General features: G+C 52.7%; 1 protein-coding gene across 1 annotated transcript; it reads left to right on the top strand.

The window, feature by feature from the left end:
- Aldh2 (aldehyde dehydrogenase 2 family member) lies at positions 1–24,890 on the top strand. Its single transcript, XM_059249070.1, has 13 exons — positions 1–208; positions 10,616–10,720; positions 12,089–12,229; positions 13,202–13,281; positions 15,109–15,220; positions 15,650–15,778; positions 16,264–16,377; positions 18,632–18,734; positions 19,094–19,278; positions 19,779–19,943; positions 21,265–21,422; positions 23,360–23,474; positions 24,570–24,890. Exons 1-13 carry the CDS (start codon positions 89–91, stop codon positions 24,600–24,602), a joined length of 1,560 nt encoding a protein of 519 aa, XP_059105053.1. The 5' UTR covers positions 1–88; the 3' UTR covers positions 24,603–24,890.
- Positions 24,891–25,103: the final 213 nt, after the last annotated feature.

Genomic DNA, 25,103 nt, shown 5'->3' with positions numbered 1-25,103 from the left:
CACTCGCCCGGGCTGGTCCAGGCTCCTCTCGGCTCGGCTCTGCGCAGTTCGGCTCCGTCCAGCTCCGCTCCGTCCAGCTCCGTTCAGCATGCTGCGCGCCGCACTCACCACCGCCCGCCGCGGGCCGCTCCTGAGCCGCCTGCTGTCCGCCGCGGCCACCAGCGCCGTGCCGTCCCCCAACCAGCAGCCCGAGGTCTTCTGCAACCAGGTGAGACGCGATCTTCTCTGCAGGCCCCTGGGCGGGACCGAGCGGGACAACGGCGCCCTCAGTTTCCCCGCCCGGCGATCTTTGCGCATGGCCTTCCCCCGCCTATATGGCCGCAGCGCGTATCCCCTCGGCCCGGGACATTCGTGGGCCTCTATCCCCCATCGGTGCAGCCGCGGTGGTCCTGGGTCCCTGCCCGCGTGGTCCTGGGTCCCCCCCCAGAAGGCCCAGGCGTCCCAGCCCCTCTCTGCGATACCTCCCATTCTTCCCTACCCGACTCCCGCAGACCTGGGCCAGGGTTCAGAAGGAAAAGCTGGGTCAGGAACCCCCCCTGTGACCGCTCTTACCCAACCAGGACTTTGGAACGTTTGTTGCCTTAGCTTTTTGAGTTTTGGGAAAGTCTGGCATCACATAAAAAGAAACAGGTTGTAAAGTATTCCGTTTGTTTGTGCAACAAGTGGGACTTGACTGCCCTCTTTGGAATGGGAAGGCAGTCAGGGCAGTCTTAGCGTGTTATTTTGAGACAGGACCTCATTTTGTAGCCCAGGCTGGCCCGGAATTCGCCGACTGCTTGCTTCAGCCATTACCACTCCACTTTGGACTTGCACAAGCCAGACAAGCCTACCACCTAACTACACCCTCAGCCCTTCAGCCCCCCTCTACTTTTTCTTTGGGAGACAGGGTCTTACCAAATGGCCCAGGCTGGCCTTGAACTTGCAGGATCGGAACATCAAAGAGATTCAAAATGACCACAAGAGGAGGCACCTGATCGATGGCTTCCCTTCCTCTAGGGGGCAGGGCACAGAGTCTCAGGTCCTAGCAAGTGCCCAGGCTTGATTCGGTTCGGAGTGTGGGTTGGGGGAGTGGAGTGAATTCTCCCCGGTGGTGGCTGCCTTTTTCATTTTACCGCGGGTTTTTTTTTGGTTTTTTTTTTTTAGATCACAAGAATGGTGCACGTTCGTTATAGGACTGCATGCCATTAACTGATTAACAACTGAGCACCTTATTGTGCACCCAGCAAGAGCACTGTTAAGACATGTGGCCTTGGTTGGTTCTTTGCTTTTATGAGCTTGTGTGGGATACAGCATGCTGGCTACCTGCCACTCTCATCCCTAAACTCTGTCAAGCTGAACACTACGCTTGTCTTATCTTTCTCAGCCAGTACACTCAGCTGCTTTTAAGTTTTTTTGAGAACACGAGCTCTCTGCCCTAGGGCAGTACCTGGGGGGAACTCTAGAAATTGCTAGGCGTTAGCTGTGTGGCTTTATTGCAGACCCTGCCGCCAGGGACACCAGGACTTGGAAGCAGCAGCTCTGGGTTTTGTCTGTTTTGTGCTTCTGGATATCTCTATGGCAGTTACTAGGGCCACTTGCCCCAAGGAGCTGCCAGTATGGCCTCAAGGTTGCTTCTGCAGACACTGGGCTTGCTTCCAAGGGCACCTGCAGGGCCTGGGCATCCCCGGGGGATGTTACTCTTCAAGCTTCTTGGGTCCCATCTGGATGGGGTCACGTCCTCACTTTCTTGCCTAACCAACACTGCTTGAGTGAGGTTGGGCCCATCTTCCTGGTGCCCTCTTGCCTCTTGTCCTGGGAAGGACCCTAGGGTAGGTAACTTGCTGGGTAAGTGATGAAGACTTTAGGTGACTTTGGCTTCCCAAGAAGGAATCTGTGGCGTGGCTTCCAAACGAGCCACATTTTACCCACATGTTAATTACGGATTTCAGGAACTGAAATCTATACCTCTGACAATGAAACTAGTTTTCACATTTAATTATTTCCTTGCTGACTTGGAGAACAGTTAAGGTCTAGAAAAGTAACTCCAACACCAAGGGTGTATGTTTGCCTTCATCTGGGGCCACTGCTCATCCTTACCAATTCTTTTATTTATTTATTTATTTATTTATTTTGGTTTTTCGAGACAGGGTTTCTCTGTGTAGTTTTGGTGCCTGTCCTGGATCTCGATTTCTCTCTCTCTCTCTCTCTCTCTCTCTCTCTCTCTCTCTCTCTCTCTCTCTCTCTCTCGACCAGGCTGGCCTCAAACTCACAGAGATCCGCCTGGATCTGCCTCCCAAGTGTGCCACTGACGCCCGGCATCATCCTCACCAGTTCTATGTGCCAGTAACAGTAATGAATGTGGAAACCAGGTATGATGCTGGCACCTTTAATCCCAGCACTTGGGAAGTAGAGGCAGGAGGACCAGGAGTTCAAGGAGGGACAGAAAATTCTGCCTACCCCCTGCCTCAAAAACAACTAAAAGAGTCTGAGACTGGGGGTGAGCTCAGTTGGTAGAGTTCTTGCTGGCCATGCATGGGGCCCCGGGTCTGAGTCCCAGCAATGCATAACCCAGGTGTGGTGGCGTGAGCTTTTGCAATCCCAGCATTCAAGGAGGAGGCATTCAGGTGGAGGCAGGAGACTCAGAAAGTCAAGGTGATTATCAGCTACAGAGTGAGTTTGAAGTCAGCCTGGGTTATAGGAAAAACCTGTCACAAACGGAAAAAAACGGTAACAAAGGGATGTGCGATACCACCTCAGATTTAACTCCTAGCCATGCCCCTGTTAATGGGATGCGTCACTCATCCACCAGATGCTTCCTAAGCCCTCCAGGACCAGCTAACAACATTCTAGATCTCCTGCCCATAGGATGCTCACGAGTTGGAAGGTGGAGACCTAAGTGAAAAGTGCAGCGTGGAACAAAGCTGGGACATACGTGCAGGGTCAAGTCTGGGCCTCAGTGGCCACAGCTGCAAAATGGGATAATAATCCCACGCACGTTGTATGGTTGTTGTGAGGACAAAATGGGGTGCTCCTCAGCCCTCACCACGGCCTTAAACATTTATTTCAACTGTATATGAGCTTGGACCATGGAGCTGTTGCTGAGCCTACAAGCACAATGGTGATAAACTCCTTTCCAGGCTAGGGGCGTGGCTCAGTGGCAGAGCACTGGCATCAGCCTTTTGTTATGTAAGTGCTGATGAATTTGGGGTTTATATTTAAGAGAATGAACTAGCCCGGGCACACACCTTTAATCCCAGCACTCAGGAGGCAGAGGCAGGAGGATCTCTGTGAGTTCGAGGCCAGCCTGGTCTACAGAGGGAGTTCCAAGATAGATAGCTAGGACTGTTTCACAGGGAAACCTTGTCTCAAAACCACCCCCCGCCCCAAAAAAAAGCTGAGGTTCTTGTTTTTAGCCTCCTAACCCAACACCTAGGAATCAAGGAGAACTAACCAGCAGGAAGGGAACTAGAGAAGGCCTCCCTACAGAATTTTTCTTTAGATTCATTGTTTATTTTACATGTATGAGTGCTTTACCTGCATGTGTATCTGTGTGCATGTGCCTACCTGGTGTCTGAGGTCAGAAGAGGGCATGAGATCCCCTGGAACTGGAGTGATGGATGGTCATGAGTCACCATGTGGGTGCTGGAATTGAACCGGGATCCTCTGCAAGAACAGCCAGGACTCTTAACCACTGAGCCACCTCACTAGTCCCTGGGAGTTTTCTCACTTGTTACACTGATGCACCCTGAGTATAGAAAGAATAGCTAGGTGGGAATTCACTGGAAACATTTCACAGGCCCTTTGAAGAAGCTGCTTGTCAGAGTTCACCTAGGCAACACTTAAAGATGGACCCCTCTGCCCCAGCTGCAGGAAAGGACCAGCCTGCATGTGCATAGTTTGCAGAGTCGGCTGGGTCTCTGAATACTGGACCCCAAAGACTGTGCTTCAAAGAGGGGGGGTGGCGGCCTGCATTCTTTGTAGTACAAAGTATATTAAACCAATTAAAACTGCACAAACCAAGCCTTGCCTCTGAACACTTCACCATGTATGGTATGCACCAGTAGACTGGAGGGAATATGGTCCAGGGCAGTGGTTCTCAACCTGTAGGTCTGGACCCCTTTCTCGAACCTCTGGCTTCAAAAAGATTATTTGCATTGTGATTTGTAACAGTAGCAAAATTACAGTTATGAAGTAGCAGTGAAATAATTTTGTGGTGATGCATCTGTCGAAATGCCTGGTCTAGTAACAACCCCAGTTGCTGACCCCCTTACTGCCTATCTGGCCCTGGACTGAGGGCTATTTCCTGAATCTTCCTATCTGCTGTATTTTGTTTGTTTGTTTGTTTTTATTTTTTATTTTTTTCTCCCCAAGACAGTTTCTCTGTCTTAGCTGTCCTGGTACTCACTCTGTAGACCAGGCTGGCCTCGAACTCACAGAGATCCACTTGGCTCTGCCTCCCGAGTGCCAGGATTAAAGGTGTGCGCCACCACAGCCTGGATCAGTCTGCTCTTCTGTAAGGCAGTCAATTACTGTTGCTGTCCCTGCACCACAGGTAAGAACCGGTGCTCGGGAGGGCCTTAGGCTGTAGGTTTGAAACCAGGCTTAGCTCTCAGCTCTGCCTAGCTTCAACACACATGTGCTATCTCACAATTAGACCCTCTGATCTAATAAATAGATAAGGAAGTGTTAGATCAAAACCTTAGGAATCAGCGGGGAGGAGCCACCAATACAAATTTGTGTCCCAATCTGTATTCCTGGCACTGGCATCGAGCTTGGCAAGGAACTGCCCTTGAGTAAATACTGAATTTGCAAATGGTTGCTGTTTATGGAAGTGGCTGTAGATTCATACCGAAGGAGCCAGAGATAGGGTCACTCCCTGGGGACCCAGTGTAAAGTACCTGGGAGTTGACATGAACAGAATGTAACAACAGGTGGGGAGGTGGTGGTGGATGGGCCGGGGTCGGGGGTCACGGTGAGAGAATTGCCCATTGTTAAGCACAGGGACAAATTAAAACCTCGATATCCTAGCAAAGGTTCCAAAATAGAACTAACCCCCACACTCAGTGGTGACAGGATTGCAATACAAAAAGCACAGGTCCTGGGGGGCAGGCAGAGCAGGGGGGCGCTGAGGTCAAGAGCCAGAACAGCTCAGGGAAGTCTCGGAGGGGTGAGGTTGGCTCCCCTTAGCCTTGACCACCAGCTAACCCTAGGAAGTTCTGGATGGTAAGAGTGTGGATGTGTGTGGCATTCTGTGTTTATCTGCACTTGACCCCATGGACTCTTGCAATACAAAAAGATAGCATGAGTTGCCCACTGGATTGGTTCCATAACTGCCATTAAAAAAAAAACAAGATGAGCGCTTGCCCCAGGCTATGAACCCTGGGGTTTGATTATAGCTTAAGGGAGGGCCTGGGGCAGAGTAAGGAAATGTGGGCGAGATTGAGCATGGCTGATATGTGCCGGGCATGATGGCGCTCAAGAGGCTGAGACAAGAGGATTGTGAGTTTGGGGCCAGCCTAGGCTACATACAGACTATCTCAAAAAATAAAAATAAAAAGCGAAGCAAGAAGACAGAGAAAGAGCCAGAAGAATTCCCCAAACCAAATGCTCTTTGGAATCACACACGTGGGAAGTGAGGCGCTCCGGAATGAGTCATGGGTCTCCTAGGAGACATTCCTCATTCTTTCACACATCAGGACCCGAAAGGGATGCCCAGGATGGTGCTGGCTATATGCCTCGGGGAACCGGGCAGCCATCCACCTGCAGAACTGCGTGCCCAGGTTTCCTTGGAGCTGCATGTCTCCCTGGAGTCTCCATGTGTGAGGCAGATACCCTGCTGTGTTGGGAAACACCAAGACCACTGTTCAGAAGTAGATGGAAGAGCAGGCTAACACCCCGACTCCCCACACGGTGGCTGCTTCTGATGGAGGAAAGGCATCTCCAGCTCCTCTGCTTCTCCTGCAGGGGCCATGATTCACCTCCTGGGTCCTCCTTGCTGGCATACCTGTGCTCCCATTGATGGCCCTCTCCCTCCTGGGACGATGCTGATAGTGCCTGCCACTGGAAATGAGACCACCCTTGAGAGACCCGTGTGCCAATGAGGCCTCTGCTTGTCCCGTGGCCGTGTTCACTGACAGCTAAGGGCATGGAGGCTCTTGATATCATTTTGTGAGGAGGAAGATTCACTCTCCTTTCTGTTAAAGACAGTTCCAGAAGGGGGTGGGACCAGAAAGCGCAAGTTTCATTTATGTTGTGGAATGTGAAAATGAAATTGTCGGCTCTTTTAGTTTCAAAACAAAACAAACTCGGAGCCAGTGAGATGGCTCAGGGGGTAAATTGTGGCCGAGCCTGATGACCTGAATTCAATCCTCAGAACCCACATGGTGGAAGGAGAGAACCCACTCCCTAAAGTTGTCCTCTGACCATGACACACATACATTGGCATGCACATACAGTTAATAAAAACAACTAACAAAAACAAAACAAAACAAAAAAACCAAAAAGCCGAGGAGAGGCAGAGGCAGGCAGACCTCTGAGTTCAAGGCCAGCCTGGTTTACAGGGTGAGCTCCAGGACAGCCAGGGCAACACGGAGAAATCCTGTCTCGAAAACAAAACAAAAACAACCAATTTGGAATTCTTTCTATAAGTTCCCCGCTTCTGCAGGTCACAGCTACTAATTAATATAATTAGTCTTTCATTGGCCCCAGGGCATATGGTGACTGCTTGTATATAATGCGTCTGGAATAATCTGTCTTCTGTCAGGCCTGAGATCCCAGGATCCACCCATCCTGCTCACAGCCCTGGCAAACCTAGCTATAGCTCCTACATCTTTCATCCCAAGGCCACTACCATGGCTACCTGGCCTCCATTTGCAAATGGCCGAGAAGGCTCCTGCTGTCTGTCAGCTGGCTTCACAGAAACTCTGGCCCGGAGATTGGTGTTGGCTACACTACAGTCGGGAGCATGGCCCTCTTAAACGATCTGTACTGAGGAGTGTTGCTTACGGTGCCTCAGCTCCCTGCCTGTGGAATGAGGCCCAAGGCAGAGCAGTTACCAATCGGAAAGGCTCCTGTCCCCAGGCCTGTGGTGTCTGGTAAGGGCTCCAGCTCACTGCAGGCTCCTTGCACCCCAGTAAGTAACTCCAGCGAGTGGAGTTTTGAACCCACTGCCCTGTCCTTGTTCTTTGCCCCCAAACTCTTCTTTTTATTCTTTTGTTTTTGTTTTTTTTTGAGACGGTTTCTCCATGTCGCTTTGGTGCCTGTCCTGGATCTCGCTCTGTAGACTAGGCTGGCCTCGAACTCACAGAGATCCGCCTGGCTCTGCCTCCCGAGTGCTGGAGTTAAAGGCGTGCACCACTGCGGCCCGGCGCCCCCAAACTCTTTCAGCTGTCACCCTTCAGGTCTCCCCTCCAGCTCCCCTTTTGTCAGGCAACCTCAAGTCTTTCTCCTTTTTTTTTTTTTTTTTTTTTTTTTTTTGGAGACAGGGTATCACTATGTAGACCAGGCTGGCCTTGAACTCACAGAGATCTTCCGAGATCTTCCTACCTCTGCCTCCCGAGTGCTGGGATTAAAGGTATGCGCCAACACATCTAGCCTAGTTTTCTTTAATATTTACTCTTTGCGTTTGTGCTGGGATTAAGGGCATGTGCTACCAACACCTAACTCTTTGGGCCCCCTTTTCTTCAGGTCCCCTTTAATGGGGCCTCTCATTGCCCCCCTGGTTTCATAGCCTGTGCTTGTCCACTGGGCCCCCCTCCTCAGGACTTCAGCTCCTAGGAACCAAGGCTTTGCTGTTTTGCCCCATGTCTGACACCAGGTAGAGGCTCTGGCTTGCTACTAGAGCTTACAGGATGTTGGGGGAGTGACTCCGAAGCCCTGGCGACAGACGTAGACACTGTTTTGATTTTGCTTCAGATTCAGAATGTCACCTCCTGACCCATGTGTTCTAGAAATATGAAGAGGAAGTGGGAGCCAGGAGGAACCTCCCCTCCGCCATGATGACGGGATTGAGCATGTTATGTAAGGCAGGCCTTGGTGTGGGGCCAGGAGGGTTAGAAGTGAGTGGAGTTTTGGCCTGGACTCTGCCCTTTTGTGGTTCTGAAGGCGTTCTTCTGAAAGCAGGACTGTGTGAGAGTGCCCTCCCCCCGTGACTCCCTATCAGTGTTTGGGGTGGGATGATGGGGGGTGGGGTAGCGGGGAGGAAATGAGAACCCTGAGCTCAGGAATTTATTTCACCAGCTAAGAAGGAAGGACAGATTGTTGAACACTCATTCTGACAGACCGGAAAAATGACACAGCATATTCCAGACTTGGCCTTTCAACACAGGGACCGTGCACAGAGTGTCTGGGGGGAGGGACATGTGCTAGGTGTCCACCTGGTCTGACCAGCCCACCCCCTCCCTCCCTCTCTCTCTCTCTCTCTCTCTGGCTTCCTGATGTTTGCAGACTGTTGATGGGAGCCTTTTCAGGGTAGATTCATGGAGTATCTGTCATGCGGGGAGAGCCGAGAAGCTGGGTGACTCTGGGTCTATGATCTTTAGCTGTAGATGGCTGTGCCATCTAGGGCTGAGACAAGAGACAGCCTGTGGCTAGCTCCTGGCAAGGAACTGCACACCTGTTGTCTCGGAGACATCTTCCACAGCCCCCAGAGGTGTTGGGTCAAACTTCTGAGACTCATTTGCCCGTTTCCCAGTGTGAGGAGGGCTGGACTCCAGCCCATGACTGCCTCACTTTGGGCTTCGCTCTTTGCAACATTCGGAATCAAGTGGTGGGGCAGCGAGGAAAACAGGAAGGTGGTAATGGGTGTTTGTTGTTTGTTTTTTTGATTATGACTTTGTGAGACTGGGTTTCGCTATATGCCCTATGCTGGTCTCGAGGCGCTCCTCCTGCCTCAGCCTTCTAAGGGTTATACACATGAGCCTCCATGCTTAGCTTTTAAAGGAACCCCTTTGGGGACGAGTGTTCTGACCTTGCAGGCAGACCTGGGCTGTGGCTGGAGACTGTAGTTGGAAGTAGGCAGGTAATGGGGCCTTGGCATCCTCAAGCTTGGGTTTAAGTCCTGGCTCGCACTGCTGTGTGAATGTGAACCCAGGGCCAGCCTTCCCCGAGGCCCGGTGGCCTCCTGTGTACGGTGAAGCAGACGGAATTCACCTAGTGCTGGTGCTGACGACTGTGCCTGAAGACGTAGGTTATGGAGCGTAGACAAGGAGCAGCGGGCAGTAGGGAGACCCTGCAGCCTGACCCTCCAGTGCCTTCCCTAGCTCCTACCTGTGCCACCTTGCCATGGAGGGATCCCTGAGCCTGTGCCACCCCAAATCCAACCCCAAGTCCTCCTCTGTGTGACCTCAGGTCCTCGCTTCCCCTTGCTTCATAGGAACCAGGAAGAAGAGGGAGAGGTCATACCATGCCCGGGGGCCCAACTTGGCATGACACAGGTGGCCTGGAGCCCAGCTCTGAGGTATTAAGGTTTCCAGTCTGAGCCTCACACCCAAGTCCCTCACTGGGAATGACAACAGGTCTAGGATTAAAGTGACAAATTAATTAAAGATGAGTATCAGTGGATATGAAACCACACGAGCATAGCTTGACTGTCTAGTTCATGCTTACACATATCTTGCCAGGTTCGAGCAGCTTGGCTCTGCAGTGAGAACAACATGTAAATGGTGCAGAAAATTAGGCCTCCCGGGATTCCTAATCACTACCCATTGCAGTCAGCATGGGCACCTGCCCCATGCCAGACTGGTGCCAGGGCATGCCACCTTAGGGAAGGGAATTGCAATGGTCTCCACTCTGGAGGTGAGGAAGAAGGCTGGAATCACAGAAGTCCTTGACCCTGGGGACAAAGCCAGGAACAGAAATGTCTTAAGTCTTCAATCCAAATTCTGCCTTCAGCCTACGTCCTGGATCACTGAACTGGGCCACTGTCCCCTCCCCGGGACAGTGCCTGACCCGGAAGTAATTCACAGTGTGTGCTGCAGAGATGAGTCGATACCCTGAGAAGAGTCGTCCATCCCTTGTGCAGTCTAGAATAAAGATGGCTAGCTGGGCATGGTGGTGCACGCCTTTTATCCCAGCACTGTGGAGCAGAGGCAGGTGGAGCTCTGTGAGTTTGAGGCCAGCCTGGTCTACAATCAAGTTCCAGGACAGCCAGGGCTACACTCCCTGGGCAGGCCAGCTGCCCCCAGACATCTGACTAATCTGGGTCTGCCATGCCCTCAGGAAGCCAAGTAGCCACATGGTGCTAGACGAGTGAGGGAAGAACCGCCTTGGTCATCCTGCCCAGGTGACTCCTACACTGCAGTCACACGCTGAGCCCACCCCCTGGGCACAGCTCTGAAGAAATGGTCTTTAGTTTTTGGGGGTGTTTGTTACGCAGCCGTAGGTGACTGATACACTGGGAGCATTCTCACTGTTCTGCAAAGATACCAACTCACTAAGGTCAGGTGGTTTACTCAGGTCAGTGGGCTGTCTAGCTTGGATGTTTCTGGGTTTGTGCCTTTAACCTGGAATCCTCGGCCCTCTGATGCTGATCTTTGTCTCCTCGTCTTCTCCATGTTTGTTCTGAGTTTTCTTTTCCTTGAGGTGGTCAGTAGAGTTGAGAGCTGGACCTGAGAGCATTTTTCCATTCTCGTTGCAGATCTTCATTAACAACGAGTGGCATGACGCCGTCAGCAAGAAGACGTTCCCCACCGTCAACCCGTCCACGGGAGAGGTCATCTGCCAGGTTGCAGAAGGGGGCAAGGTGAGGCCTGGTGACTTCTGTCGGCGCAGACTGGCTTTGTTTGTTTCTTGGGTAGGGTCTCATTCCGTAGCCCAGGCTAGCCCGGAACGTGTGTCAGTTTTCCCAACCGTGCCTCAAGTGCAGAGGTTACAGGTTATGTGCTACCACACAGCACACAGTTGTTGCTTTATGTTTTTATATGACTGAAATGTGACCACATAGGTGTTTCACTTTCCTAACTCAAAAACCACATTTGACATTTGTGATATGAATCCGAGACAGTCTCCATTACATTAGCGTGGCGACTGGGCTTGCTTTCTCTCTCTCCCCGCAACCCCCAGACAGGGTTTCTGTGTGTAACTCTGACTGTCCTGGAACTTACTCTGTAGACCAGGCTGGACTCGAACACACAGGCCTGCTTCTGCCTCCCAGTGCTGAGATTAAAGGCGGGCGCCACCACTGCCTGGCTGCTGCTGGACTTTCTAATTTCTGCTGTGTGGGTTGGCAGGTAAATCGGGAAACACTGAACAACTGTTTCCTTTATAGATCTGGAGTAGAAGGACAGGGAGGAAGGTGGAGAGGATGGCGTAGAATTCTGGTCTGCTGAGATAAATAGTTCTGGTGTCGTTTTTTTTTTTTTAGTTATGTAACTGGAGGAAGTATGGAACTTTAAAAACAAGACTCTAAGCTGGGCACAGTGGTACACACCTCTAATCTTAGCATTAGCTAGGCGAAGCAAGAGATCAGAAGTATGAAGTCATCCTTGGCTACATAGCAAGTTGTAAGCCGGCCTGGGCTACATGAGACTCCCTCCTGAGGAAAACAAAATGGGACAAAACACAAAATTAGAGTATTTTTTAATAACTCAGCATTAAAACAAGGTCGTGGCTGCTTTTGGCCTCCGCTTTGAGATGGTCCTTTCCTTTATGTCCAGGCCTCCTTTGGTGAGACCTACTATGTTTTTCTGGTTTATGGAGTGTCCTGATGATAGATGTGCTTATTCTAAATGAAAGCCCGTACCCACCTCCCAGTTCACACCCCCCTGTGTGGGCCGTGCTGCGCTGCCCCACTTCCTGAAGCTGTTGGGGAACCCCAGAAGGATTGGTGCCTTTGACTAGACATGCTTCTGTGGGGCACAGAAACAGGGTCCCTTTCTAAGGATTGATTCATGGGGGGGTCTCACTTCGAATGGCTGGGAGTCTCCTTCCCACCACATCCTCTGATGAGGTCTATGTTTGCAGCTGAAGTTCAGGACCCCAGAGGACTGTGTTGGGGCGGTTTCCAGCACTGGCCCATACTGATTGGCCTATTATGTGCTCGGCAGTGGGGTGCACAATACTGGAAGGCATTCACTGCTGAGGTCTGAGCTCCCAGGTGACTCTTTCACAGGAGGATGTGGACAAGGCCGTGAAGGCTGCAAGGGCAGCCTTCCAGCTGGGCTCGCCCTGGCGCCGCATGGATGCATCCGACCGGGGCCGGCTGTTGTACCGATTGGCTGATCTCATTGAGCGGGACCGGACCTACTTGGCGGTGAGTCCTCAGGCCTCTTTCCCTCACTTCCCACGGCTGAAGAGACTCATAGCATCCCCTGATCATCCAGAGGCCTTGCTGGTCCTAGATCATAATGGCATCTGATGGGTGGACACTTTGGGGGTCTACCTGTCACTAACCAGAGGAGCCTCAGTGTCTGTCCCGATTTGATGGCTGTGGCTAAGATCTAAGACTTTGAGAGGGAGAGGAAGAAGACTGTTCCTCTTGCACAGGCCTTCCCAGTGATCCCCAGGGCTGGTCACCTCCCCTGGGCCCCTCTGCATGGTGCCTGGCCACTCTGTTGGAAGAACTCGAAGGCAACCCCTTTCTCTACGGTGGTAGCCAGAGTGAACTGTCCGGGTGCACCACGGCATTCTGTTATAACCTTAGGGTGAAGGCCTCAACATGGCTGGGCTCCACTGTCCGAGGCAAGCCAGGCTGTGCCCCTCACGGGCTGAGGCCTCCCTACTTCCCCTTCACTTTTTGACAGCCAAACTTCTTGGAGCCCTGGGACCTTTGCCCATACTGTCCCCCTCCTCCTGGGTCTCATCACTTCATCCCCATGTGTCCAGTCTGCCCCCTCCCCAGCCTTCAGGGTTAGTCTTAGTTGGAGTTTCCGAGACGGAACGAGGGAGACTGGTTTTCTTCCTAGCATGTTTACCATGTGTGACAGACAGTCTGTGCCTCCGATCTCTTTGCCCCGAAGGCTCTCTGCTCTTCTCTATATTCCCTCCAGCTGCATCTGGTAGAGGACAGAACTTAATAATGTCTGTGAGGGGAATGAAGCCGGCTCCTTCCTCATGCCCTCCTCTCCTCTCCCTGCCTTGGGAGAGGCTGGGGCAGTGGTCCAGTGGAGACTCTCACCCTGAGCCTCCACCCGTCCCTGTCAGTTCAGACCCCCATGTCACTGGTCACCTTGCTTCCCTTCATTCCTGCGCCAACGTGTCTCTGCCAACCTTGCTCTCTCATCAGGCCCTGGAGACCCTGGACAATGGCAAGCCTTACATCATCTCCTACCTGGTGGATTTGGACATGGTCCTGAAATGCCTCCGGTATGGGCTCCTGTTCTTTGTTCTGGCCATCGAGAAAAGGGAGGGAGTGATATTGGGAGGTAGAAATTTAGAAGGATGCAGAAGGCTTACAGGGACTGGAACCTCTGTTTAGGTTCCTTCTTGTGAGAAGGTCCCCTAGTGTCAACCGATGGTCAGATTTATTCCTCTTAGTTTCTCCTCTGTTGAGGGAGACCAGCTCCCACTTTTTCCCCCAGGGTACTCTTGAGGAGGGAGGAGTGAGAAATATTTAGATAGAAATATAGAGGAGAGAGACACTTAGAAACATAGGCTAGCCTCGGGAGGGCCTGGGTCAAAACCCACCAGCCCCTTCTGTCTCTTCTAAAGGGCTTTTATAGGAATGCCAAGGGATGGAGCAAAAGACCTCCCCCCAGCACAGGCTAGTGCAGACCATCCCAGACACCTGGTGACCACGCACGTGGTCAAGCCATCCCCTAATGCAGCCCTGCTGTGTAAAGCAAGCTCAGATCTCACTAGGAAACCTCTGTGAGACCCCCAAGACTCTGTCTTGAGCTGTGCCTGATCATTTCTGTGTCCTTGGAACTGGCCGTTTATCTGAGGGATCTGATGCATCGGTCTTTGGTTGGCCTGGTTTCTGGCAGCCTTGTTCTGTCCTGCTCTTTACTGTCTGCTTCTAGTCGCTTGGACCGGCTGGAGGCTTGCCAGGCAGTCTCTTGATTTCCTGTTTCTCTCCTGCTTTGAGTTTAGTCCGATCATAAACATCTTACTGACTGAGGAGTGGGGGCTAATTTGCCCTTGGGATTTGCCCGTTGTAGACAGTAACAAAGGCCATGTCCCTTATTTTCTCTTATCTTGCTACTCGTGGCTTCTTCCGGGCCAACCTTCATGGTGCCATCCCTTAGACCGAATGCCAGTGTCCTGGGGGAGGGCCTGCAACCTGCTTGCGTTGAGTCTGACCAGCCACGGGTCACGTGAACAGACCGTGGTGCCGACAGTGGCTGGCAGGGGGAAACAGTGCCCGAATGGCGGGAGTTGTCCTCCACAGCAGGGGGACATGGAGCACTTCCAGAGGCGGGTCTCGTCACTGTCAGGGAATCGCTGCTGGCATCTGGTGCAGAGTGAGAAGCCAGGGACACTCCTGACCATCCTGAGACCCACAGAACAGGCCCCCACAACAAAGGATTTTCCAATCAAAAGTTTCAGACATGCTGAGGCTGGTCAGCTTTGGCAGGCCCTGCACACTTCAGGAATCCTCCTTCTACAAGCCGCCTCGCCTCATCCTGAATCTTTCCTCTTCCTTCCTTCCCCAAAGGCTTGACCATGACACGACATGAACACACACTGGCTGTTCCCCAACCATGGGGCTTTCCTGTCACCCATGTCCCCGTGATCGTGATAATGACCTTCATGAGGCCAGGCCAGTCGGGGAAGTGCTGGCCTTTGATGGGTCTGCCCTCCTCCACTAGGTCAGACCTATGATCTTCCAGTGCTGGGCTGGCACAGCAGACACATGGAAATAAACCTAGGTGCTTAGTTGAAAGACTGAGTCCCCAGAGGGGTGTGCTGAATAGGTGGGAAGCAGGCCCTGGCCGGGGACCTGGTGTTCGTCAGGATCGTCACAAGTAGTTCTGAGGCTCCGAAGTTTATTATGGAGAGTGGGGTCCCCATGTCCTGGTGGTCATCCACTTCTCTCTGGGAATAAACCAAATGCCAGGATGGTTATCAGTGCCGTCTAGGGCCTCTCTCCTCTGCCAGGTAGTGGCAGGCTAGACACCAACTAACACTTGGATTTTCCTTCTTTTAGTGCAGGCTAGATACCGGCTAACGCTTGGATTTTTCTTCTTTTAGCTATTACGCTGGCTGGGCTGATAAGTACCACGGGAAAACCATTCCTATCGATGGCGACTTCTTCAGCTACACCCGCCACGAGCCTGTGGGCGTGTGTGGGCAGATCATTCCGGTGTGTGCCAGACCCTCTGGAAGTCAAAGTTAGGGGGTGAACCTGGGGGCCAGCCACGCTCATTGCAGAGTGGGGTTCTGCAGGTGGCATCGGAAGGTGACTGGGTGTTGGCTGAGAACATGGGCTCCAGCAAGTCTCCCGGGACGGGTTTAAGTCTGGGCCGGCGAAATCATTTATCCCTTCTAAGGCTCGGGTCTCCATCTGAACAGTGGCAGGCTATTGATTATGGGGAAAAAATGATTAGGGACTCACATGGTACCTAGTACCCAAGGTACCAATAAGTTAAAGCCACTGTCCCTATCAGTCACCTGCCTCAACCATCCTCCAAGCCCGTGGTAAAATAGTAGGGGCCCTCAGGAGTGGCCCTTCCTGCCACCTGCTCCATCTCTCTGAGGAGGACCTGTGGTGGGTGGCTGTTGTTTTTTACAGTGGAACTTCCCGCTCCTGATGCAAGCGTGGAAACTGGGCCCGGCCTTGGCGACTGGAAACGTGGTTGTGATGAAGGTCGCTGAGCAGACACCGCTCACAGCACTCTACGTGGCCAACTTGATCAAGGAGGTGTGTGGCCTGCTTCTGCCGTGACCTCTAAATGTCTTGTAGCGTGGCTTGCTCCTGAACCAGAGGGGAACTCAGTCCTCAGTACCTTAATCTGAGGAGAACTCAGTCCTCAGTACCTTAACCAGAGGAGAACTCAGTCCTCAGTACCTTAATCTGAGGAGAACTTAGTCCTCAGTACCTTAACCAGAGGAAAACTCAGTCCTCAGTACCTTAACCAGAGGAGAGCTCAGTCCTCAGTACCTTAACCTGCTACTGTCTGCCACCCTGGGGCCTGTGGTACAACCCTTTCTGAAGGGTTCTTCTAGAACCGTCAGCTCCACAGGGCACTCTACGGCCAGGCTCCTTGTCCCTATAGGGCGGCTCATGCCCTATAGAGTGGCTTTCATTTGCACGTGTCCCGGGTCACTCTTGGGGAAGGGGGTGTTTTCTGGGTCAAGGCCCTGGGAGCAGCAGGCTGACTTCAGGTCTCCTGGCTTCCCCTACAGGCAGGCTTCCCCCCGGGTGTGGTCAATATTGTCCCTGGATTCGGCCCAACCGCCGGGGCCGCCATCGCTTCCCATGAGGATGTGGACAAAGTGGCATTCACAGGCTCCACTGAGGTAAGGTGTCTCAGATTTGCGGCATGGTGGCTCAGGCTTCCCTCTTCAGTGGCTGCTCCCTTCAGAGGTGTCGGGTTCTGTCCCAGAACATGCCTCCCGGTCACCCAAACGATAGCCCGCACATGTGTGCCAGAGGGCAGAACAGGACTGTGTCCTCTGTGGTCTGCTGGCCTCTCTGGATACTGTTGGGAGGGTCAGCAGGCCTATGGAATAAGGAGGCCAAGACTAGCTGGCTTCAGAAAGCCCAGGGGCCGGTCCAGGCTTAGCTGTTGTATCCCTAGTGGACCCCCGGGTGTCCAAGGGTCCTGTTCATTCCCTTTCAGACCAGGATGTTGCCTTTAACCTCAGCACTCAGGAGGTGGGTGCAAGAGAATCAGGAGCTAAAGGAAACCTCAGCTCAGCTACGTGAGACCCTGCCTCAAAAAAAATTAAAAAAAAAGCCAGGCATGATGGTACATGCCTTTAGTCCCAGCACTCGGGAGGCAGAGACAGGTGGATCTCTGTGAGTTCGAGGCCAGCCTGGTCTACAGAGTGAGACCCAAGACTGTCACAGCTACACAATAAGATCCTGTCTCAAAAATAAATAAATAAATAAATAAAAGAAAAGAAAAAAAGAAAGAAAGAAAACAGCAATATTAACCAAAACCAGGACAGTGTCTATCTGGCAGAGACAGGCAGGGCATGGGGTTTGGAGTTGTGCCTCAGAGCAGCACGGATTTGCTGTGCAGCCTTGGTGTATTAGGTTTCTGGTTTTTTTTTTTCCCCATTCATTCATTCATTTGTTCATTCATTCATTCATTTGAGGCAGGTTCTCTACACATCCCTGGCTATGCAGACCAGGCTGGCCTTGAGCTCACAGAGATCCATCTGCCTCTGTCTCCCGAATGCAGGGACTAAAAGTCTATACCGCCACCACGCCCAGCTTGGGTTAGTTGTCTTTTGGTTGTGACCAAGAACTGACCAGAAGCAAATTAAGGGAAGGACGGATTATCGCTCCGCCGGCATCTGTCACGGGGGAGGGGCGGGGCAGCAGCTTGAGGGTGCTTGCCCGGGTCTGGGCAGACTAGGGAACCAAGACCGGAAGTGCTGCTCAGTTCTGACCTCCCCAGAATGAGCCACACTTCCTCCATCTGCACCCTTCCCACTCCCCAAGGTCCCACAACCTCCCAGAGCACTGCCACCAGCTGGGAGACTAAATGTTCAAACTTGAGAGCCAGTGGGGGACATTTCACATCCAAACCCTGACGTCTCCTTGAGTCTCCAGCCCCCGTGGGTAAAGTGGTGAGAACCGAGCTGGCTCCCAGGCTTCCAGCCAGGGCCCGCGAAACCACGTCCGCTTAGGAAGAGTGAACAGTGAGCGAATGAGTGAGGACCAGGGTGGTTATTGGGCTACTCCATGCTGGAGAGCCAGGGACAAACTGAGACCCAAGAGAGTCCTTGCATACACTGTCCTTGGGAGCAGGAACATATTTCTTTCCAAAGGTAAGCAGCAGGTTCCACCCTGGAAAACTCAGACTTCCATGAGAGGACACTGGTTAGTATAACAAGTGATTTTCTTTCTTTTTTTTTTTTTTTTTGGTTTTTGAGGGTTTTTTTTGGTTTTTCGAGACAGGGTTTCTCTGTGTAGCTTTGGTGCCTGTTCTAAATCTTGCTCTGCAGACCAGGCTGGCCTCGAACTCACAGAGATCCACCTGGCTCTGCCTCCCAAGTGCTGGGACTAAAGGCGTGTGCCACCACCGCCCGGCTGTAACAAGTGATTTTTAAACAACTGTACCTACCAGGCCCTTCCACACAGAACTTGCCCTCGGGCAGAGGCACTGTTGAGTCTCAAAGGGCCGTTGACCTCCTTGCAGAGATGAGTGTAGGGCCAGCTTTGGGCCAGGCTCTGGGTGTGTGGAGGTGAGAAGCACCCTATCCTGGCCCTCACAGGGTCCACAGCACGCTGGGGACAACACTCAGCTGGGAAGGAGGCCACATCATAGTTTGACTGGGTCCTGACTCCCCGTTGACCACCCGGGTGACTGGTCGTGTGCCTTGCCCACTCCGAGCCTCCGCCCCCTTCATCTCTAAACCATACTAGCCTGTGAGGGCATCAGGAGGACTGACTCCCCAAGCCCCAGCCCAGTTAGTTACTGTCATCATGGGAGGTGCACTCTTCAGGTCTCTGGGGATTTGGTGACTCCCTGTGGGGAGGAGCAGTTAAGTTTTCTTCCCCTGCTAAATAAAGGCCGCCCATGTGTCTGTGTCCCCACAGGTTGGTCACCTAATCCAGGTTGCCGCAGGGAGCAGCAACCTCAAGAGAGTGACCCTGGAGCTGGGGGGAAAGAGCCCCAACATCATCATGTCAGATGCTGACAGTAGGTGACGGGGCTGCAGGGAAGGGCCCAGACTCCAGCATGACAGATTTGGGGGGGGGGGGAGTCCATGTGGTCTGACGTTGACCTCTCCCTACTCTAGCGCCACCCGTCCCCACAGGCCACTAGGCCACCGTCCCTCAGCGCATCCTCTCCAGCCCTCTCTGGGAACACTTCTTCTCTTCTCTTTCTCAGTTACCAGCCTCCACACAGGGAGGAAGGCTCCATTTTATCCTGACCAGGCCCTGGCCCCCAGCGGGCACCAGCCCTGCCGGGGTGCGCGGTTTGTGTGGGTGAACAGTGCCGGGGTTAGCGGCCTCTTCTCACGTCGCCTCTCTGTCCGCTGTCCCCCCTCCCCACAGTGGACTGGGCTGTGGAGCAGGCCCACTTTGCCCTGTTCTTCAACCAAGGCCAGTGTTGCTGTGCCGGCTCCCGGACCTTCGTGCAGGAGGACGTGTACAATGAATTCGTGGAGCGCAGCGTTGCCCGGGCCAAGTCTCGGGTGGTCGGGAACCCCTTTGACAGCCGGACCGAGCAGGGGCCGCAGGTAAGCCCGCCAACGACAGCTGGGCCTGCAGTCCAAGGCTGGCACGGCGAAGCCAAAGGGGCATGGCTCCGAGTCGGTGAGGCTGGGTTTGTTTTCTCTGCTGGGTACCAGCTGTGTGTCCTCTTGGAGTAAGCATTGAGACCCCAGCTGCTTTTCGAGTCTCACATTCTGGAGGGTTCATAGACCTTGGCAGGAGAATGGCCACCACACCTGCCCATGACACCCGCTACCGAGCCATTCCCTAAGCCCCTGTGGGTTGTGTTTTCATTTTGCTAATCTCAGAGTTTAAAGAGAAAAACATTGGGTGTGACGTGCCTCTCTCTGGTGGTAAAGGATTTGGGATCTCTCTTGGGTGTTATATTTCTGACCCCGGGTGTTTTCTCTTCGGATCTTGGTTCTTCAAGACCTTGCTCCCTTTCCTGGCTTACCTGTGGCTTCATGTTCTCCAGCCAGGGAAAGGCTGGCTCTAGCTTCTCCGTCACTCTGGGCTTCTCCCCTAGGTGGACGAGACTCAGTTTAAGAAGATCCTCGGCTACATCAAGTCCGGACAACAAGAGGGAGCGAAGCTGCTGTGTGGCGGAGGCCCCGCCGCTGACCGTGGCTACTTCATCCAGCCGACCGTGTTCGGAGACGTGAAAGACGGCATGACCATTGCCAAGGAGGAGGTTAGCAGCTCGGCCGTGTCCTGGAGGCTGCTCTTAGCAGGGAGGAGAAGTGGGTGATTTGGTCTAGTGTCTTGACTGTGCCCCAAACTCTGGTTTTGAGTCCCCTCCTTGCCTAGAGAAGTTATTTGCAGTGTGATTCTGACACGCCACTCTCCCCTTAAGTTTCCAGGGGTTTCCCACCATTGGGAGACTGTTAGATCCCACAGTCTAGCCCACAGGGATTCTGGCCCCTGGGTGTCATGAATCTAGGAATGGGCTCATCTGGCCCTTTTCATAGTTTTGACCCACGAAAGACATTGGATGAGGTCCGTGGGTGACTCTCCACCCAACACGATAGCTCTGCCATGCCCCCTACACTTGTACCAGCTGGGTTAAACCCCCAGGCTGCACGCAGAACAGCATAGCGCCACCTTTTTACATGCTAGTGAGAATGTTCTGGAAGGTCGAGAGAGTGCCTGTGCTTGCCCTCCAGAGGCCTGTGACACCTTTCTGTAGTCTCCGTCACAACTCTGAGGCTCATGGGCGTCCTCTTCACCCTTCTGTTCCCTGTCCCACTCGGAATCGGCCATTTCTTTGTGGAGACCTAGTTCCTCTCGGTGGGGAATAGGACTCTGTTTTCCTCCTCCCCATTCACTGCAAACTGTCGCTTCCCTTTATCTCTCTGCGGCTCTCCGTCAGGCCCCTCTGTTCCAGCTCCATGTATGTTCTGGTTATGTGACAGTCAGATGGTCACGATGGCCAGTTCCAGCCGGTTCTCACTGGTCTCCGGGGCGGACCTGAAGTGGTGGTGACAGCTGCAGTAGCATGCCTTGCAGCAGCATGCCTTGCAGTAGCATACCCTGCTGTAACATGCCTTGCACCTAGGTCTTGGTTTCTGAATTGCACGCTCCATCAGAGGAGCTGGAGTTACTCGAAGAAGTGGCCTGTTTTGGAAACTGCTGGGAAGAGCAAGAGCAACCAGAGGCCATTTTACGGGCGCTTGCTCAGCGGCCAGTCTGTGCCTTGTGCCTGGGTTAAACTTGATGGGAGCTGCTCTTAAATCCTCTATGCTAAGTTCTCGTGCTAACATATCCTGTGCTCTGTGGGGCTGTTCAGAAGTAAGATGACTGTGCACGAAGCACAGGCTGCCCAGGAGGCGGCCCGTCCTTAACCATTCCTCTTCCTTTGTGTTTCGTGAGCTTGGAGGCCACTGTAGTTCTGGACTGGCTAGGTCAGGTCGCAGGCTCGACACTGTCCACTGTCTGCCACCCGCTGCTACCTGTCAGCCCTGGAGGTGCGGAGCAGTCACTTCTGGCCTTCTCTGTCTGCCCTCCCCTTCCAGATCTTTGGACCAGTGATGCAGATCCTCAAATTCAAGACCATAGAGGAGGTCGTGGGCAGAGCCAATGATTCTAAGTATGGGCTGGCAGCCGCTGTCTTCACGAAGGACCTGGATAAGGCCAATTACCTGTCCCAAGCCCTCCAGGCTGGCACTGTGTGGTAAGAGCCTCCCAGAGCCTCCCAGTAGCAGCTACCCCTCAACCCAGTAAAATATCCCCCAGCGCAGCGTCTTCTGGAACCTTAGGGCACTAGACCAGGAGCTGTCCAGCCATATCCTCTCCCAGAGAAGGGTAACCCCCCCAATCTCCAGAGCAGGTACTCCTTAAGTCAGAGACTAGCCACCTTCCCCAGCTGTGGGAGCCCAGGCGTACACGGTTGCTCAGCTCCTTCACCATGGTTAGGATTAGAAAAAGAACAAATGTGGACTGGGCTGTGTAGACATCAGCATCTTCAACTTACCTGGTGGGAAGAGACATGGTCAGTTTCTGTGAAACACGCTCTGGCAGTCCCCCAAAAAGTTCATCATAGGGGCTGGGGATTTAGCTCAGTGGTAGAGCGCTTGCTTAGCAAGCACAAGGCCCTGGGTTCGGTCCTCAGCTCCGGCGGGGTGGTGGGAGTTCATCATAGGTGGCTGTGTCCAGAGAAGCCCATACTCCTGTGATGGGCACCGTTGCCCCTTAACAGCAAGAGCATAGCGCTGTGATATGAGCCAATAGAGAAGAAAACATTCTCACAGGAACGTGCGCACACATGACATGGCAGCCGACAGGTAGCAAGGACTCAAATGTCTGTGAGTAGGTGGATGGACAGACAGAAGGCGGCCTGTCCATAGAGGAAAGTGGGAATGGAGTCCTGGTGCATGCTGGAGTGTGGGTAACCTTAGTAACATGATGCTAAGTGATAGACCAGGCACTACAGGCCATAGACTGACTGCCCAGGAGGGTTCTCCATGCATGGATGCTGGGTCTGGAGGGGAGGGGCCAGAAGAGATCAGTAATGGGGTGCAGTGTTTCTTTTTATGGTGTTACGAATAATTGGGAGTTAGACAGTCATAAGTGTTGGTTTTTTTTCTTTTTTTTTTTTTTTTGCTCTTTTGAGGAGCCCACCACCCAGCTCCCAAATAAATCACACATACAGGCTTATTCTTCCTTATGAATGCCTGGCCTTAGCTTGGCTTGTTTCTAGCCAAGCTTTTCTTATCTTAAATTATCCCATCTACCTTTTGCCTCTGGGCTTTTCACGTTCTCTTACTTCTGCAAACCTTACTCTTACCCTGTGGCTTGCTGTGTAGCTGGATGGCTGGCCCCTGGAGACCTCCTCCTTCTCTGGCTCCTTCTTTCTTCTCCCAGATTTCTCCTTCTATATATTCTCTCTGCCTGTCAGCCTTGCCTAGCTCTCTCTCCTGCCTTGCTATTCGCCATTCAGTTCTTTATTAGACCATCAGGAGTTTTAGACAGGCACAGTGACACAGTTTCACAGAGTTAAACATATGAAACATAAACAAAAGTAACACACCTTAAAATAATATTCCCCAGCACATAAGGGCTCACCAGGACTCTGAATATGACACAAACCACAAAGCTAGGCCCTTCTTTAAAAAACATTTTTTTAAGCATGTGTATGTGCATGTGTGCACATGCCTGTGTGTACTTATGTACAAATTATGTGTATGTACAGGGATGCACAGTGTGTGGGGGAGGTCCTTCTGTCATGTGGGTCCCAGGAACTGAACTTGGCTGCCAGGCTTGGTAGCTGATCTTCACCCATGTGACAACCCATGTCACCGCCCTTAGCCTCGTGCTTTTAAATGCTAAATTTTCATTTAAATGTTAATAATTTTTCACTTAAAAGAGACAGAGAAAGCCTAGCCCCTGTTAGCCAAGATGACCCATTGAAATTGGAAGCTGGCGTGTAATGTGTTGTGTTGGTGACCTTCTGTGATCACATCTGCAGGGACAAGGATGACACCAGAGTGTCACATGACCTGCACTAGCCTCCTCCATGTCCTATATCTCCATTTTCCGTATAAGATTGTGGAACCTGGGAGGGCCCGCAGTCCCTCACAGCGACCTCTGTGTTCTCATCTCCAATAACAGGGTCAACTGCTATGATGTGTTTGGCGCCCAGTCCCCATTTGGCGGCTATAAGATGTCGGGGAGCGGCAGGGAGCTGGGGGAGTATGGCCTGCAGGCCTACACAGAAGTGAAGACGGTAAGTGCGTGTGGGTACCTGCGGCCTGGCCTCACCCGGCCCGGGGCCTCAGTACTTGTTAACGTTTCTCATTGAAGCCAGAGAAGTCACAGGAGAGGTTAGGCACAGGCTCTAGGGTCTTACCCTGGCCAGGCCCAGGCAGTAATTCGCCAGGGAATTAGCCCGAGAGAAGGCAGGACCCCAGTGGGTGGAGGCAGCAAGGTGGCTTCCAGTAAGGAGCGTGAGCAGGCACCCTTGTCCAGATCTACTCTCAGGAACGTAGCCCCAGAGGGTGGCAGTGCTGTGGATACAGGTTCTTCGAGAAGAAAAGTCAGGTGTGACCCCAGTGCCCAGCGTCTCTTTTCCAACCGTGGAATGCAGATCCTTTTTTAAATGGCTTGTCGCAGGTATATGGGAAATGCTCATCTTTTTTTTTTTTTTTTTTTTTTTTTTGGTTTTTCGAGACAGGGTTTCTCTGTGTAGTTTTGCACCTTTCCTGGAACTCACTTTGGAGACCAGGCTGGCCTCGAACTCACAGAGATCCACCTGGCTCTGCCTCCCGAGTGCTGGGATTAAAGGCATGCGCCACCACCGCCCAGCTCAAAATGCTCATCTTTTAACGTAAAGGAGGTGGATGCAAAATAACATAATGGAGGAAGAGCCAAATGTTAGAACACTTTGTAACACCTGGCTACAAGCTGAGACACAGCTGTGGGCTATTCGGGCCCTTCTCTGCTGCCAATCCTGTGGATGCGGCCTTGGCCTCCTCCTCAGCATTCCGCTGTGGGAAGCTGGCTCCGTGTGGGGGGGGGTGGGGGTGGGGTGGATGGAGGTTGTACAGTGGTGGGTGCTGCAGCTCCCTCGCCTCAACTTACCAGGTTCTACTAAACTACGATTGTACCCAAACCCCAGGAAAGGGCCTCCAGATGCTGCCAGATGTCCCCTAGGGCCTTGGGTGAGCATCTAGGAAGGAGACAGGGTGTGATCTCCCTCAGAGGTGGACAGCCTGCCGCCAAGGAGATGGGAGAGAGAAGACGGGGCTGTTGTCGCCAAGGGGACCCGTTGGCACTTGCCAGGTGTGAGGAATAAGTGCTTCTCCCAACCCTTCCTCCACAGGTCACGGTCAAAGTGCCGCAGAAGAACTCGTAAGCAGGCAGTGCGCCTGGCTTCCTCACCCCGCACCCGAAAGCCCAGCAAGAGCCTGAGAAAAACAGCCATACACACTCGCCTCCGAAGAGAAACCCCCTTCACCAAAATGTCGGGCCTAGAAAGTCAGAACTTGATAAACAGGGCGGGCTGGTGGGGCCGTGTGTGTGGAAAACGCCCTATAAACTGGGTCCGGGGATGGGGCTCAGGTAGAACACTCGCCCAGTATGTGTAAGGCCCTGGGTTCCATCCCCCATGCTGCAAATGAGTAATAAAAACCCACTGATCAAGGGCATGGGGTTGTTTCTCTAAGACAATAATAGATTCTGGGTCTTGTCTCCATTGTGCTCTGTGGGGCGTTTACCCAACCACCCCCACAGTTCCCCAGAGTTTTCTTGAGTGCGAGCAGCAAGAAATATTAGATAGAAGGATTTATTGTGCAGAATCTTGCGGAGATAAACAGATAGAAAATAAAGGATAGCCTCAAGAAGGCCTGGAACCTTT

This window comes from Peromyscus eremicus, chromosome 23 (assembly GCF_949786415.1).
Source record: "Peromyscus eremicus chromosome 23, PerEre_H2_v1, whole genome shotgun sequence".
Lineage (NCBI taxonomy): Eukaryota > Metazoa > Chordata > Mammalia > Rodentia > Cricetidae > Peromyscus > Peromyscus eremicus.
This window is presented reverse-complemented; position numbering and strand designations above follow the sequence as displayed.

Coding starts and splice junctions, on each gene's coding strand:
- Aldh2 (XM_059249070.1), top strand. CDS start 89: ATGCTGCGCGCCGCACTCACCACCGCCCGCCGCGGGCCGCTCCTGAGC. Junction 12,230..13,201: donor GGGACCGGACCTACTTGGCG/GTGAGTCCTCAG, acceptor CTCTCTCATCAG/GCCCTGGAGACCCTGGACAA. Junction 18,735..19,093: donor CATCATGTCAGATGCTGACA/GTAGGTGACGGG, acceptor CCCTCCCCACAG/TGGACTGGGCTGTGGAGCAG.